Raw genomic sequence first — 16,158 nt, 5'->3', positions numbered from 1 at the left:
GATATCAACATTGACAAAAAACAGAGTTTTGATTTGCCCTCAAAAGCATCACTGGGAGTTTCGTTCCGCAGTGTATTGAGAATAAACTCGAGCAGCCCTCTCTCGTTCTCCCCCCCCCCCCCAAAAAAAAAAAAAAAAAATTATTTGGTGTTTACAAAACACAAATAAAATTACAACACACACACATGGTGTTTTCATTTGAGCAACAAAACTTGTATCAACCACCATGATTGGAAGCTTGAAACTTCCGTGCTCATCTTGACAAGAGTCGACTGTGCACACTTCATAAAAAATAATATCGAAGTCTTATATAGCGCACATATCTACCAAACAAGGTATTCGAGGCGCTAAGTATATATGTATACATTAAACAGAAAGATGGGTTATTGAAGTTATGAATTATGAGACCCAATTATGTATGTATACATGTAACGGTTTTACAAGGTTTTGCATTCAGAAGCCACAGCCAGGAACACCAGGGCAAATCTCTTAATGTATACATTAAACAGAAAGATGGGTTATTGAAGTTATGAATTACGAGACCCAATTATGTATAACGGTTTTACAAGGTGTTACGCTCGCATTCAGCAGCCACAGCCAGGAACACCGGGGCGAACCCCTTCTCTTTTTGATAAGTGCACTTGTTTTTTTTACGTGCGTTACACAACACATGGGACCAAAGGCTTTACGTCCCATCCGAATGACGCAGCAATAATTTAGTGTCTTGCTTAAGGACACAAGTGTCACGTCTACTCGATACAGACTATTAACGATGACTTGAGCAGGCTAATCAAACATTTGAGTCTAAATAAAAATACTTTCTGCGACAATGAAGTTAATCATGAGGAGTCCACTAGTACCAGTGTCGTTGGTCTCCAATATCCGGTCTTCTAAAAGCTCCGGACTACCAAATACGGTAGTATTAGGTCATGCCATACCTGCGCACAGCAAGCGAAAGAAAGTCGGCGTCTACAAGTAAATCGAGCGGTGAACAAGTTCACAACAGTATTGTGAAAAAAAGCAATCACATAATCGAGTATAAACCATCAATCCACTTCTAAATACAAGATGTGCCAACAGAATGCGTCTGAACAGAAAAGAATCAGAAAAGAACAAAAATACTAAAATAGGTATCAGAGACTTATTTGCAGCGGCAGCATGCAGAGCACGGGAGATCAACGACAGCATGCTGAAATGCCCAGCTACATCATCCGGAAAGCTTGGCTAGTGCCAAAATGCCCTGTGACATCATCCGGAACGTTTAGTCCACCGGACATCTGAGACCGTGACACCAGACAATTACTAAGATAGACTCCCAAGTTCCTAAATCTTCTCCGCGGCTGTAGAACAAATAGCAAGACAAGTTTTCAAAGAACAAATCTACACGGCAAAGTACTGTAGTTACACATGGTGTCACCACAAACTCTCACTTTCAATAATCACACTCCAAAATAAAAGTACAAGTGTTGAATTAAATCTGTTAGTCTTTTATTTTACACACTATTATTTGAAACAAACATATGACTTGGTAAAAGGTTATACAATAATTTAAAAATAAATTGCATCTTTACTGTGAATAATACCTGAATGCATGTCAGGGTCCATTTCCATACAGCTGCTCACCAGTGACATTCTTCTGTTTACTTTAGCAGAAAATTTTGCTTAAGCTCAAGAGTATTTCACAGAAAAATTAAGCGGCCATTTCTCATGTTCACCATGCATTGTACAGCTCCCAACTCTTCTTGGTTCTGCAGAAAGTTCCCTGAAAATAGTCCCAATCTTTCTTAGTCGTGATTTAATATGAAAATCTCCTCGAATTGAAGAAACATTTTTCTCTTTTATGTCGAGTGTAATTCAAAATATATATTCCTGATTGTTGTACAAAATCTCCCTGAGAATGAGATGAACATAATGGCAGCTCTGGCAGTGTTATGTTGTTCATTTACTTTTAGTAAGCGTCAGAACATTAGTTTGTTTTTCCTGTGCTTACAGCAAGCATAAAACTACCTGTTAAGCAGCTGTCTGAAATTGAGCCCAAGGTTAGACTGCATGGGCTCCTGTCTTTATCCGCAAGGATAAAGACAGGTCCCTGCTCTCAGATCCAGTGATTCCATTGGATACAATGATATCATTGGATATGTGAAGTGACGTGAGCTTTCCATGCCCAAACAGTACACTGCTGTCCTGTCCGCAATAGAATTTGACTGCGTATCTCTATGTGAAATGAATGAAGGTCAAAGGTGAAAGTACACGCCGGTTTCGAGGCTGGTCTCTGGCGTTATTCACGATCCTCGAAGTGTGACGTCAGATGTTCAGGCTAGCCCAAGGTTAACCATCGTAAAAACGGATTCCAAAAATCTTTTCAACTTTTGGAAGTTGGAAACTTCAAAGCTTTTGAGAGCCATGGTGCTTTTTGTTAATATAGTCAAACTACTTAGATATAATTAAAAACAAAACATTTTACAATAAATTTGAGTTTTAAAAAAGGTTTTCAATACAATGCACTGCTATAATTAGTTTTTTAAGTTATAAAAAAGTTTTACAAATCTAATAAAGGAGGGGAAAATAAATCATCTTTACATGCTTCTAGAATATTTGCCCCATCTGAGCCTGATTTCATGGCTCTGCTAACCAAAAACAACGTATCGGCACTTACGGAAGCAAGGAGTCAAGCGTATTTCATGGGTAAGCAGGGAATTGTTTGCTTGTGCGCGTGCACTCTCCATGTGAATACTTGGCATTCTTAATTCGCTTACACAGCTAGCGCAGAACTTTATCTTGCCATGTAAGCAAAGAATGGTGATCGTTGACACAGAATTCTGCGATAAATGAAATTCGGCCCAGGTACCAAAATTTACAGTGTACATAAACAAAATTTCATTAATTTGTGTGTGGATTGCCAAGCCTTTCCTAACTATGTACATACAATCACTTCCAACAAATATGGTGGGGTTACTTAGTCACAGGTCTGAGATTTAAACATAAAAAGGTCAAATGTCACCAGCTAACCATTTATTCCCTCTAACCACATTGGGATAAATTGTTCCACGATAAAGGTATCTCTGCATTCTTGTTTCCTATAAATAGTTTTCCACAGTGATAACTTTGTATGCTTTATCCAATGTTGTCACAAGATAGACCATTTTTAATTTCCGCTTCAGACCTCAAACCAGCGCTCCGCTCTCCCCTATCAACGTCGACTCTGAAAAAAATGAAGAATTGCAGAAATAATTACTTTATCAATACTGTTGTTTTCCCAACAATAATAATAATATCAAAGTCTTATATATATACATATCTACCAAAATTTCATATACGAACTTTCAGAAAGATAGGTTAATGCCAAAGTAATACCTACCAACACTCTACCAAAAGAGTAGAGACTTTGGGTGAAGCGTTATATAAGTATGATTTATTATTGTTATTACTAAAACTGATTAAATAATTATTTGATCATTTAGTTGATACAATGCCTTCTACTGAGAAAGAAACTATAAGATAACCTAAATTCTTTTGAGAAAGCAATAATACAAATGATTATGGTAAAGACTTGTGATGTGCACATATCCACCCTGCTGGGTGTTCAAGGCGCAGTAAAACCGAATAACAAAACGAAAGAAAACAGAAACAAACAAATTAGTCATTGAAAACCAGTGACATAAGATAAGTTTTGAGAAGAGATTTGTTTTTTGTGGTGTAATAAGACAAGATTTAAGAGTAAGTGGTAGAGAGTTCCAACACATAATATGTCCTGCTTATCAAACCAGTGACAAATGTTCAGAAAGAATCGAAGTGGCAGAAAAACTAACGTTGTCTATGAATTTAACTAGACTAGACTAGCCACAGTCCACCGTTTCCTAGCCGGATAATTTGTTAAGAGTTGGTGATTGTGACTTTTAAGGAACTGCATGGACAATATTGGTAATTACACTAAATAATTATTAGCATAAAACCCTACTTGGTAATGAGCAATGGAGAGCTGTTGTTAGTATAAAACATTGTGAGAAACAGCCCCCTCTGAAGTAACATAGTTTTTGAGAAAGAAGGAATTTCTCACTAAATGTTTGAATTTGATTTTGAGACTTCAGAATTTTATTTTGAAGTCTCCAAATCAAGCATCTAAAAGCACACAACTTGTGCAAAAAGGGCATTTTTTCTTCCATTATTCTCTTGCAACTTCGTCAACCAATTGAGCTCAAATTTTCACAAGTTTGTTATTTTATGCATATGTTGAGATACACCAAGTGAGAAGACTGGTCTTTGACAATTACCAATAGTGTCCACTGTCTTTAAAGGCCCTTTTCGAAACCACGGCTTCGGCTTTGGATTCGGCTTCAGGCCGTCTGAAGCCCTGAGCACTAATACACAAAGCACGCTCAAACTGTAAAAACAGTCGCGGAGCCCCAAAGCCGTGGTTTCGAAAAGGCCTTAGAGTAGCATCGCACACTAAGAAGCAATCAATTTAATTGCCTCATTGGAAAGGTGTGAGGATTGTGAGCAGGTGCTTGGGTTGTATTCAGATGAGATTATTGCAACATCAACAATGAGTTCAAGGACCATTTATGCAGGATTTGATAGTAACAGGTGTCAACCTACACAAGTAATGTATTTAAAGGCATTGTAACCCTTTGGTTTTTGGAATGTATTTAAAGGCATTGTAACCCTTTGGTTTTTGGAATGTATTTAAAGGTATTGTAAACCTTTGGTTTTTGGAATTGTTAAATTGTTTTAATCCTGTATAAATGTATAAAATTAGCCTGAAAAACTTTCATTCCAAAAGGTGGTCATGTTTGTTGAGATATCGCCGAAACTCTGGGGCATTATATGTCCAAGCAGGAAGAATAATCCATAAGCACCTCATATTCTCTTTAATGTGATACGTTTTGTCATGTTTTCTCTCTCATACTGCAATTAATGAGAGTAAAAAGAAAGAAACTAACTTCTTGTTCATCTACAGGTTTTCCTGAAGTAATGTGCTATAATAGTGTTTGTGTGTTCTAAAGGAAATTCCTTAAGCAGGGCCTAATTTCATGGCTCCGCTTAATGTAAGCAAAGAATCGGCGCTTGCAGAAGCAGGGAATTCTGTGCTTCCGTCAAGCGTGTTTCACGGGTTAGCAGGGAATTTCGGCTTGTGCGCTTGCGTACTTCACGTTACTAGGCATTTTACGCTTAAACAGCTAGAGCAGATATTCAGCGCTTGCCCATAACGCGGAGAATGGTGATCGTAAGCAGAGCCATGCAAATTGGGCCCTGATTGGATCAAAACATAGCCAGTGAAGTGTTAATTTACATCAAAAGTAGTTCGTTCCCCATGGAGGATCTTCACTCTGTGAGCTCGGTACGGGTCGGATAACGGCGCGTTCGGCACCGCCTACTTTGCGTGCTATCCGACCGCGTACGCCGTCGTACGTGTAGAATCCCCGTGATTGGCTTCGCTGTGCGTAAGGAATCCGGACGGCTTCAGAGTGTGTTTTAGTATGAGAAAAAGAAAAAGGAAAGAACAATTATCCTTGTGTTGGTGCAAAAACTGTTGTATCTCCTAAAATAGCACTTCTTTAAGCGCAAATTGAATTTGTCAAAAATGTTGTATCTCTTAAAGTGTTACATGTAAGCACAAGTTCGTTTGTTCAAAATGTTGTATTTTTTAAAATGGCACTTCTGTTACGTGCAAGTTTAATTTGTAAAAATGTTGTATCTCTTAAAATAGCACTTCTGTTAACGCGCAAGTTTATTTTGTCAAAATGTTGCATCTCGTTTATATAGGTTGGATGTACACACAAAACAAGTACGCGCCGAGATATGACGTTTTGGCACCAACAGGACGACTTATTAATGTGTTAGTCGGACGGATGAAGGAAGGGATTAATTATGGATTAAAAAATAGAAACTGCTAATTATTAGAAGTAAAAATACAGAGACGGGATGTTGATTGTTCAACAGGAATATTCTAGAATTTAAATACTTGTACTTTAGGTAAATATTATGCTGGCCAGGAAAGAAACCCAGAGGCAATCATTTTAAAAGAGCAATCCCCAAACACCCATTTTTGAAAAGTTTATACTATCATGCAAAGCCTCCCAGATTCTTGAGGGAAAATGAGCAAGAAGAAAACCCAAATGGCCCCCATGCAGCACCTCCTTGAACCTTGATACCAATTAGGAATGGGGGACTTTTGGGACTCTGGCTGCAGGAGACATACTGGGTAAGAGGGGTGTCTCAAACCTGCCGTTAACACTGGAGCCCTTCTTTAAAATTCCCTCTTAAGATCAAGTCTACAGCTCCAATTTCCAAAGCAACGTTGTTATAAAGCAACCCCCCCCCTCCCCCACTTGGTTGCACCACTGGGTAAGAGGGGTGTCTCAAACCTGCCGTTAACACTGGAGCCCTTCTTTAAAATTCCCTCTTAAGATCAAGTCCACAGCTCCAATTTTCAAAGTAATGTCGTTATAAAGCCCCCCACCCCCCCACAACTTGGATGCACCACTGGGTAAGAGGGGTGTCTCAAACCTGCCATTAACACTGGAGCCCTTCTTTAAAATTCCCTCTTAAGATCAGGTCCACAGCTCCAATTTCCAAAGTAATGTTGTTATAAAGCAACCCCCCCCCCCCCTCGCCCACTTGGTTGCACCACTGGGTAAGAGGGGTGTCTCAAACCTGCCGTTAACACTGGAGCCCTTCTTTAAAATTCCCTCTTAAGATAAATTCCACAGCTCCAATGGGAGACTTTGGAATGCTAGGTGGCAGCAGACTTACCAGGTAAATATCCATTGTTTACGTACTTCTGAGCATGCGCACATGACCGAGAACAATGGATTTTACCTGGTAAGTCTGCTGCCACCAAGCGTCCCAAAAGTCTCCCATTCCCAAAGCAATGTTGGTATAGAGCCCCTCCCCAACTTGGAAGCACCAGAGGGCAAGAGGGGTGTCTGGGTTTCTTTTGGACATCCCTCTTGAACGTCGACACCCTTCAACAATAATCAAATCGGCCACTTTGGATGCCATATATTTTCTGGAGCCTTGCCAAACCATCTGAATGCATAAGGTTAATCCTAATCCACTTACTTGTAATTCTATTTGCAAAAATAAAATAAAAATAGATCAGAGAGGCTTTAAAGCAGAAGGGTTAAAAGCAGGAAAAATGCCGATGGAAAAGGAAGTGGGGATGTTAAAATGTTACCTGAATAAGTGTTCTGACAAAAACGAGAAGAGATGATCATGAAACAAATATATTAAAACAAGAAATGTAGAAATGAAGAAAAGGTTTACAAATAATCTAGAAAGTGATAAGGAAACAGGAGTGATTTTTTACACTAATGATCAAAAATTCTTATGGAAAACAAGCGGAAATCAGATGAAAGTTGTGAGAATCTAGGTTATATGTGTCAGAGCTCGTTAAAAAGTAGTCTTGGAATTCAAATTCAAATTCAAATACACATTTTTTGTCATACTTCCATACAAAATATCAACAATTACATGTATAACGGAGTAAAGCAAAAGTATCATTAAGTAAAAGTAAACATAATATAAGTTATCACACAAGCGCGAGTGGAATACAGAAAAATATAGCGCTTCTGTGTCCTATATCCAACGAGGCCTTCAACAAACTTATCTTCCAGCCTCATTAAGTCAATGAGGTCAGGTCAATGATGTAATTTTTGCACTGACCGTTTGCGGAATGGACGTCGACACTCACAATACGCAGAGTACAATATAAAAACTGGGAGTAAATTAAATGTAATAAACAGAGTATGGGGCCGTTTTTGATGAGCAGAGGCTTGTAAAAAACAGCCAGACAGACGAAGAAACAGAAAAAACAGATAGACATGCAAACAAAAGTACAGACCAACAAAAGACATGACACAATTGGTTGTTTGTAAATTAAGATGGTCATTAAAGTACGGTCTTATTTGCTGCCCGCCGCCCTATGTATCGTTCCGTAGTTGCGGGGACGGTACACACATGCTTGATCCCAATATGTATCAGTTGCTGACGGACCTTGTTACGCGCTACCTACGACTGTTGCATGAATGTTTAATCGCACTGTGACTAGTTGCATAAATGGCAGGATGTGTGTTTTGGAGTGGATGGCGCGTAATAGTGCTTGCAGACAAATAGACATTGACCAACGACTTGTCATCAAGTTTTTTAGTTCAGGAGAAGTCTAAAAACTTTTTGGCTTGCACCTACCTCCATATTTCTATCGATGTACATCGGTCTGTCACGACTCTTTGAGCTTTGTGACTGTTTCTGACGAGGTGGATCAGTAAAACGTGGAAGGAGATTAAAGACGTGCCCGTGGAAGGAATTCAAGACACCAAAACACTGAGTGAAGAATAAAAAAACACTGTTACTTGTTATCAGCACCCGCTGTATTTTCATCTCGAACTACACCAAAAATCACCAACACCAAACTAAATATCCTTCTTTATGGGGTTTTATGGTCGAGCGGATAAGAGCATCGAACTCAAGTAAATCTGCTCCAAATCACTTATGATCTCTACTCAAATTCTACTTCATCTCAACGCTATTCAATTCCAAATAACTCTACTCCAAATCACTTATGAATTCAATTAAAATTCTACTCCCAATCACTCATAAATTCAACTCAAATCTATTTCATCTCAACACTATATCAATTCTAAATTCTACTCCAATTTTTACTCTGTTAAGTATTTACTACCCTCCAATTCTTACCAAGTAGGCAGCTATAAGTCCACCCAGCAACCATCCAGCAATGACGTCCGACCAACTGTTCTTATGAAACGCAAGACGTTCCAGACCCATCAAGTAGGATAACGAAACGCACGCCAGGAAGATCAGTGGCTTGAGGGTCTTAGATGATTTGATGACGAACACACTGGTGATGTAGATCTAGAAGAATAAGACAGAGATTTGGGGTTACAAATGACACTATTGGTGATTAATTCGCCAAATAATTGTTAGCATAAAAACTTACTTGGTAACGAGCAATGGAGAGCTGTTAGTATAAAACATTGTGAGAACAGCTCCCTCAGAAGTAACATAGTTTTTGAGAAAGAGGTAAGTTCTCACCAAAATAATAAAAGACTTCAGGACTGAAGCTTTTTAAAGGCATCTCAAAGCACACAAATTTATAAAACAAGGGTGTTTTTTCCTTCATTATTCTCTTGCAACTTCGATGACCAATTGAGTCCAACTTTACACAGATTCAGTATTTTATGCATGTGTTTCTGGATACACCAAGTGAGAATATTGGTCTTTTGACAACTACCAAAGGTGTGCTAGTCTTATCTTGAGTTTGGATAATTTACTCATCCTTATTTAGGACTAGCCTGAACTCCAAGGACTAGTCCTAAGTTAGAACTAAGTCCTAAGGGCTATTTTTGACTAGCCTTATATCTTGAGTTTGGATGATTTACTCCTCGTTACTTAGGACTAGGCTGAAGTTTTTACCAACTCCTGGGACTAAGTCCTAAGTTAGGACTATAAGTCCTCAGTTAGGTCCCAGCAAGGGCTATCTCTGTGAAAACGACCCCTGGGCCCCAGAGAGAGCAGCTCATTGGAAACTGATAGGGCTACCCTGCTTAAACCAAAACCAAGTTAAGATATAAATAAAATAAACAACTTACTCCTGTGTAGACGGCTGAGTAAGAACTCAAAGCAGCAAACAATGATGGGAACGATTGCCTGTATAAACAAATATAAATCACTTAGAGTTAGTGTTTCTAGATATTTTCAATTGAGTGAGGATTACAACAACAAAATTGGTTAGGGGGGTTATATTTACCTAAAGAAACTTTCATTAAAGACAAGATAGGCCTACACAAAATAAGTAATTCTACTTATTATTAGTACATCAACATTTCTACAGTTTTTAACTAGTTTTATGTAACTGTTTTTAACTAGTTTTATGTTACTGTATTTAAATATTAAACCTATTGTTAATTACTGGTTAAAAAATAAAACTTAGTTACTGCAACCTACCAAAATGAATTACTAGCCCATCAACATTTCTACAGATTTTAACTAGTTTTAGTTTATCAATATAAACCACAAGGGAAACTGACTGGGTAAATTTTTTATAAATGATTTTTGGGGTTGAACAAAGAGTTTTAGTTTACTGTATTTAAATATGTTTTAAAACCTATGGTAAATTGCCGGTTAAAAATAAAATTCAGTTAATGCAATCTACCAAAACAAATTACTACATTATTGAAGAAAACAACTAGATAAAACAAATTCAAAATATTGATTAAGGATAACAATAGTTTATGGCCTGACATTTTATCCCTACAGCAGAGGGTCTTGCTCGAAGGCTGTTGCATAAATGACAACACAACAAACATAAACAGGTATACTGGTATTCATTTTGGTTTTACCCCTAGTGACCCCTTGCACGTGGGTCACACGCCGCGACTGATGCCACGCTCACCATGTTGGTGGTCAATAGGTTTACGTGTAAACGCCGCGTCACCTAAAAATGCGCACTTCAATGAATAATGACATTGACCACCAAAATGGCACATCCAAGATTATTCTGATAATGACCTCAGGTGAAATGGGTCAATACACCGATGTGTGTCAGCACTATTTACTCGGTACTTTCCCGAGGATTGTAAAAGGTCATGGGTTCGAATCCCATCCGAGTAATATGCCTGTGATTTTTTTCACAGAGCTAAAGAAAGTACTGAGTATCCAGTGCTAACACACATAAAAATAATAAGAAGAAGAAGAAGGAATTTGAGAAGCGCCTAAAAGAAAATAAACAATAAGAGAAAGATTCAATTAACAAATAAGCAAATTACAAAAAAGCAGCTTTAAACGAATGAGTTTTCAACAGGGACTTAGAACATTGTAAAAGCAATTAATAATCTTTTTCCTCATGCAAACTTCCATCAATTGAAATGTCAGTATACTGGTGATAGAAACAGTCAAGTGTAAAGAAAGCCAATAAAGCACACCGAAAAAGCAAGGGTTATGACCAATGAAAGTTGGGGTGGGGTCATAAAAAACTTCTTGATTACTTTCCCCAAAATGATAACCAACCTGGCCAAATTGTTGGTGTCTGCGGGACACTCTGGTAGTTGCGTAACTAGACTTATACCAGTGCATGACGTTGAGGGCAGTACACACATACTGAAGAAATACGGAGTTGGGTAACCGAGGAAAAGTTGTGTAGTCCTCACAAGAATCCATGTCAGAAAACCACCAAGCGCAAAAAGTCCTGTTCAAAACAAATTTCAAATGATGGGGTAATTTTTCACTTTTTGATTGCCTAATTCTTTTTTATTATTATACAATTGTAGTTGAGGTACTTTAAAAACTATCGAGTTAGAAGTTACTTCATAGAGCTGCTAAAAGGAAATGTTGCCTTTGGTCGGACGAGTTGGTCTTTGAAAAGCAATTGAAACAATTTGTTATGAAATGCATATGGTTAGAAAGATATTTTAAATGTAGAATATAATGATCCACACAAGTATCACTCGAAATTGCACGGTTTTCCTTTTACGTTGCGAACTAACACAGTCGACCATTTTATGGAGTCAAAATTTGGCTGACCGTGTTTCTTCGCGACATAAAAAGAAAACTCTGCAATTTTGAGGGATGTTTGTGTGGATCATTACATTCTACTTTTAAATTATCTATCTAACCATTTGCAAGGCTGGGTTTTCCCGTGTTTTTCTCCCGACTCCGATGACCGATTGAGCCTAAATTTTTACAGGTTTGTTATTTTATATATAAGTTGTGATACACGAAGTGCGGGCCTTGGACGATACTGTTTACCAAAAGTGTCCAATGGCTTTAAAGGACCTGTACACCTTCAGTAATTATCATAGACCAGTCTTCTTGATTGGTGTATCTCAACATATGCATAATGACAAACCTGTGAAAAGTTGCGAGATAATAAGTTTTGAGAAAGTTCATTTCTCATATTACATGACCTCAGACCTGAAGCCTTTGTTATAGGCATCCGAAAGCACACAAATTTGTGCAACAAGGGTGTTTTTTTCTTTCATTATTCTCTTGACATTTACCAAAAGTGTCTGCAGTGCTTTTCAATATACTTACCAATATATCTCAGAGTTCTTCTGACAATGGGATGAAACCGAATATCAAATGCTTCAACCGTCTTCTCAAAAACTGGATTTTCATGTCCCTGTAGCTGGAACACGGCCAGTGCAGCTTCACCAAACAAAATCTGGACAAAATTTAAAATAAAGAAAATTCTTACTTGATTTGTTAATTCTGATGAATCAACAATGCACAAATAATTCAATTCAATTCAACAACATTAATTTCCAAATTCTTCAATCAAAATAAATACAAAAGCAACAAAGTGATACAAGAAGTTAAGAATTGGGGGCACAGTCAAGTAAACACTAACTTGTGTTAGTGAGTGTTCATAAAAAAAACCCAAACACAATAGAGTAAAAATACATACAGAACATACATCGCACAAGTCCATTAAGGACCTTGAAAGATATGAAACACACCGATAAACAAGTTTAAACAACATATGCAATATACAAGGGTTGATATTGATAAAAAAGATAATTAAACATTAAGAATTAAACTTTTCAATTAAAACATATTAGCCAATTCATGCAATTTAAAGGCAAACGGTTCCAGGCAAATTACAAGGATTAACAAAAGGCACATTTCAAATTGAACACTTTTGTTTGGAACAGTTTGCACTTGGCCTATATGCCAGTGATATAAGCATTGGGCCAGAAAACTCCAGCAGACCAAACAAGTCGGGCGGTCTTATGTTTTCCGATTAATAACAATACCACTTTGTAATAAACACAAAATTAAGTTCCAACTCCTTTGTCAAAATCAAAGGAGCAAACACAAAACAAATTCATAGTCACATTTAAATACAGAAAAATAGCACATCAAAATATTACAAAGGTTCACAAGATAAAAACCTTTCAAACAAAATGTCATCATAAAGGAAATTTACAATTCGGTATTAATAAACATTTGAGATAGTAAGAGAAAAAAAAACACAATAAAATCAAAGGAGATAAAATTATACGACGAAGATGAGCATACCGATTAAATTTTGGTAATAGTAACTTATTAATTTTTTTTTTTTTTTTTTTTACCCATACATCGATGTGTGTTAGCACTGTATACTCAGTACTTTCCAGAGTCCTGTGAAAAAAATATCACAGGCTTGTTACTCGGGTGAGATCCGAACCCACGACCCTTGCAATTCTAGAGCAGTGTCTTACCAACTAGACTACCGAGGTTGCCCGGTAGCTAGAGGCAGTTCGAATCCTATGTTTTGGCAGCGGTTGCGGCAACGATATAATATAAAATTTGCATCGGGGATAAAGAATATTAATTTTTTTGTTTTTTTGTTTTTTAAACCAAAATTAATATTCTTTGTCCCTGATGCAAATTTAACATCTATTATAATAGTAACTTAGATAAGTAGGATTTGAAACTTTGGAAGTATATCCAAGAGAGATTTGCAGTAGCACCATGTGAATAGCTCTTCTGAGTAGTGTTAGTTCTGAAAAGAACTGATAGTTAAAAACTCAACATTTCGATCAGTATGCTCAGATCGTCTTCAGGAGAATGCTGGACTCTGTCGCTCGATGCTGCTTAAGATGATCAGAGCATGAAGACGATCAGAGCATACTAAGCGAAACGTTGAGTCGTTTACCATCGTTTTTTTCCAGAACAAAAGAAACATTCACGTGGTGTTAACAGAAAACCCTCTTAATAACTAGGTAGGCCTATACTGTATGTACTTACCACAACTGGAGGCATTACAAAACACAGAACATAAACAACTATATCTGGTATTCTAGACTCGAGGATTGGAAAACTGTAGAAAGGAACATCAGAGCAGAGAATGTAGCGACTGTTGGTGAAGAATGCATCCCCATTCCAGAATACCATGAAGTACCATAGGGCAACAATGCCTGCTAGTAGAAGACAGTCGACGAAGAAAAAGCATGGTATAAGGGCGTTGTTGACCACTGTTAGGTAACGTGTCTTCATAGTGGATCTTGGGGGGGGGGGGTATACTTGGCGGCCAGGAGACTAATGTGTTTCAAGATTCCACTCCCAAATTGCCTCCTTTATCTGTAATGAAAAATAAAAATATTTGTCAAAAAATATATTATGCACAATCACATTAGACAAGTTAGAACTTATCTACTGAAGATGAACATAAATAATACTGCTGAAACGTTGGGACCAAATCGGCTCTTATTTATATTTTATCCTTAAAGGTTACATTAAAGACCCTTTATAGCACCTATTTATTTGGCACCCCAAAACAAAGAGCTCATGAAAGGGACTGCCAACATAGGGCTCCAGGCCTGTATGCTCCATTTTTGAAAGGGCAAGACATTTTCTCCTTGGTAAAAGGGCACCCTATGAGGGAATTTTACACTTTTACTGGAGCATTTCAAGGGCACCAAGGCAATGTCCAGCAATTGCCTCCGTGAAGTATCAGGCCTGGGGCTTGAAAGGGCAAGATTTTTTCAAGAGAGATGGGAACTTTTTGGCAAAAGATACAAGTTCTATCTTTATATCTATGATAATTTTAGTCAAAGCCTGTTATCAGCAAATATACCAGTGGAGACGACAATGAAGTAGTTTCAGTTTTAGATGTGGCGGGAAATTCCAGAGAATAATCATTCCACACAGTCAAGTAGGGACTAAAAACTCAATCCACATAGTGCCCCCGGTGGGATTCGAACATGGGTTGGAGGTGGAAGGCTAGCGAGGCAAAACACCACTACTATAGCCTGCACATCCTCACCACCAAACTTGTAAGTGGCCGAGCCAGTTTTTTTGGAAAAGTTTCCGTATGGTGCCACCACTTTTTCATTTGATATGAAATAATATAGTACCTAATTTACCTCAATGAGATATCCCTTTTTGTAAAAATGAGTGAAAAAGTGGTGGTGCCATACGGAAAGTTATCCAGTTTTTTATACACAGCACAGGTCTAGGACAAACACAGTTTTCACATCCCATCTGCTTTCATGTGACAAAAATAACAATCCAAATCACTGAAAAATAACAATCTGTTTGAATTGTAACCTTTAGGATTAATACAACCGTGGAAAACAAAAGAGCCATAAACAACAAAGAATGGATCAATACCCAGTCCAGCAAGCAGATTGTCCCCTGATTTTCTAGCCCAGTCCTGAGATTAAATTTAAGCATGAAGATGATGATGAAGATACTTACCAATTTATGATGCCCAAGATGGCATGAACTTCTGGTCAACTTCTTATGAGCAATTGTGGGACGTTGGTCAGCAGAATAGAGTCACCGAAATCACTGACCAGGAAATACTATGTCCTGAATCTATAAGCATTATCAGGTTTAGGTTTAAACCACCACACCCTAGTACCAGACTTCGCAATCTGGAAATGCCATGACATGAACACCACCTGTGGCCAAATATACAACAATGATCGTCTATTGTTATGTTAATATTAACGGTTGGATAACTGCCAAAGGAAAGTTATTTACATAATAATGATCATTCCCAACAGGGCTTCGGTGATGATTTGGTCAGCTTCGGGCCCCGGGCTATGGGATGGGGAGTTACATAATGACAAAAGGGGAACATGTTGATTAATGTCGTGTAACGGTGAGGGAGTGGTTGGTGTCTTGACCGTAGATCTGGTCATTGAGGAAATGTCTTCCTCCATGATTTGGTCGGTGCATGAAGGGCACCTCGCTTGAGGCTGCTTGGGGTGGGTGGGCAAGGGGGAAACTCACCATTTTGTCTGTGAAGTTGCCGAAGTAGACACTGGAAACCCTTTGCACAAAATTACATGCCTGAAAAGTTTAAGTTCACTCTCAAATCCGACACTGACTGTGTTTCCATGCTGTCACACACGTCAGTGCACGGTCAGTGTCAAGAACGTACATGACCCGTGTGACCTTTATCTGCGATTGACCGGACGTGTTATGCATTGAAATGCACTCTGGGTGAATTTACACGCTTCAAACGAAAACAGAAAACTGGTAAAAGGTTTCGTTTTTCCTTTTTCCTTTTTTTTTTTTTGCAAAAAAAGTTAGCAATGGATTTGAGTTGCTCGTCTTTTTGTTATTACAAAAACGCAAAGGGCTAAGAAAACGGTAGAGGGTAAAGGGCTTAATTTTCGTTTTTCATTCACGTATTTTATGAACGGAAGG

General features: G+C 38.0%; 1 protein-coding gene across 2 annotated transcripts; it reads right to left on the bottom strand.

Annotated features, from left to right (window-relative positions):
• Window positions 1-1,466: 1,466 nt before the first annotated feature.
• Window positions 1,467-15,876, bottom strand: LOC139946524 (phospholipid phosphatase-related protein type 5-like). 2 transcript variants are annotated; one of them, XM_071944213.1, is made up of 10 exons: window positions 15,739-15,876; window positions 15,199-15,404; window positions 13,747-14,079; window positions 12,049-12,178; window positions 11,026-11,203; window positions 9,609-9,666; window positions 8,695-8,871; window positions 8,188-8,322; window positions 7,178-7,190; window positions 5,292-5,458 (listed from the first exon to the last, which is right to left on the bottom strand). In XM_071944213.1, the coding sequence occupies exons 3-10, from the start codon at window positions 13,993-13,995 to the stop codon at window positions 5,292-5,294; spliced, it is 1,107 nt and encodes a 368-aa protein (XP_071800314.1). In that variant the 5' UTR covers window positions 13,996-14,079; window positions 15,199-15,404; window positions 15,739-15,876. The 2 variants fall into 2 exon arrangements, with proteins under 2 accessions (XP_071800313.1, XP_071800314.1); XM_071944212.1 differs by lacking the exons at window positions 5,292-5,458; window positions 7,178-7,190 and adding an exon at window positions 1,467-3,202 and having other exon boundaries at window positions 15,739-15,874.
• Between the last annotated feature and the right edge of the window lie 282 nt (window positions 15,877-16,158).

The sequence above is a fragment of the Asterias amurensis genome, chromosome 13 (genome assembly GCF_032118995.1).
Source record: "Asterias amurensis chromosome 13, ASM3211899v1".
NCBI classification, from domain to species: Eukaryota; Metazoa; Echinodermata; class Asteroidea; order Forcipulatida; family Asteriidae; genus Asterias; species Asterias amurensis.
Note: the sequence above shows the minus strand (reverse complement) of the source record. Positions and strands in the feature narration are given on the sequence as shown.

Excerpts from the sequence above, each read along its gene's own strand:
- LOC139946524 (XM_071944213.1), bottom strand. The coding sequence starts at position 13,995 with ATGAAGACACGTTACCTAACAGTGGTCAACAACGCCCTTATACCATGC. Across the intron at positions 9,667-11,025 it reads GACACCAACAATTTGGCCAG|GCAATCGTTCCCATCATTGT; the intron begins GTTGGTTATCAT and ends TTGTTTATACAG. Across the intron at positions 8,872-9,608 it reads ACTCAGCCGTCTACACAGGA|ATCTACATCACCAGTGTGTT; the intron begins GTAAGTTGTTTA and ends TTATTCTTCTAG.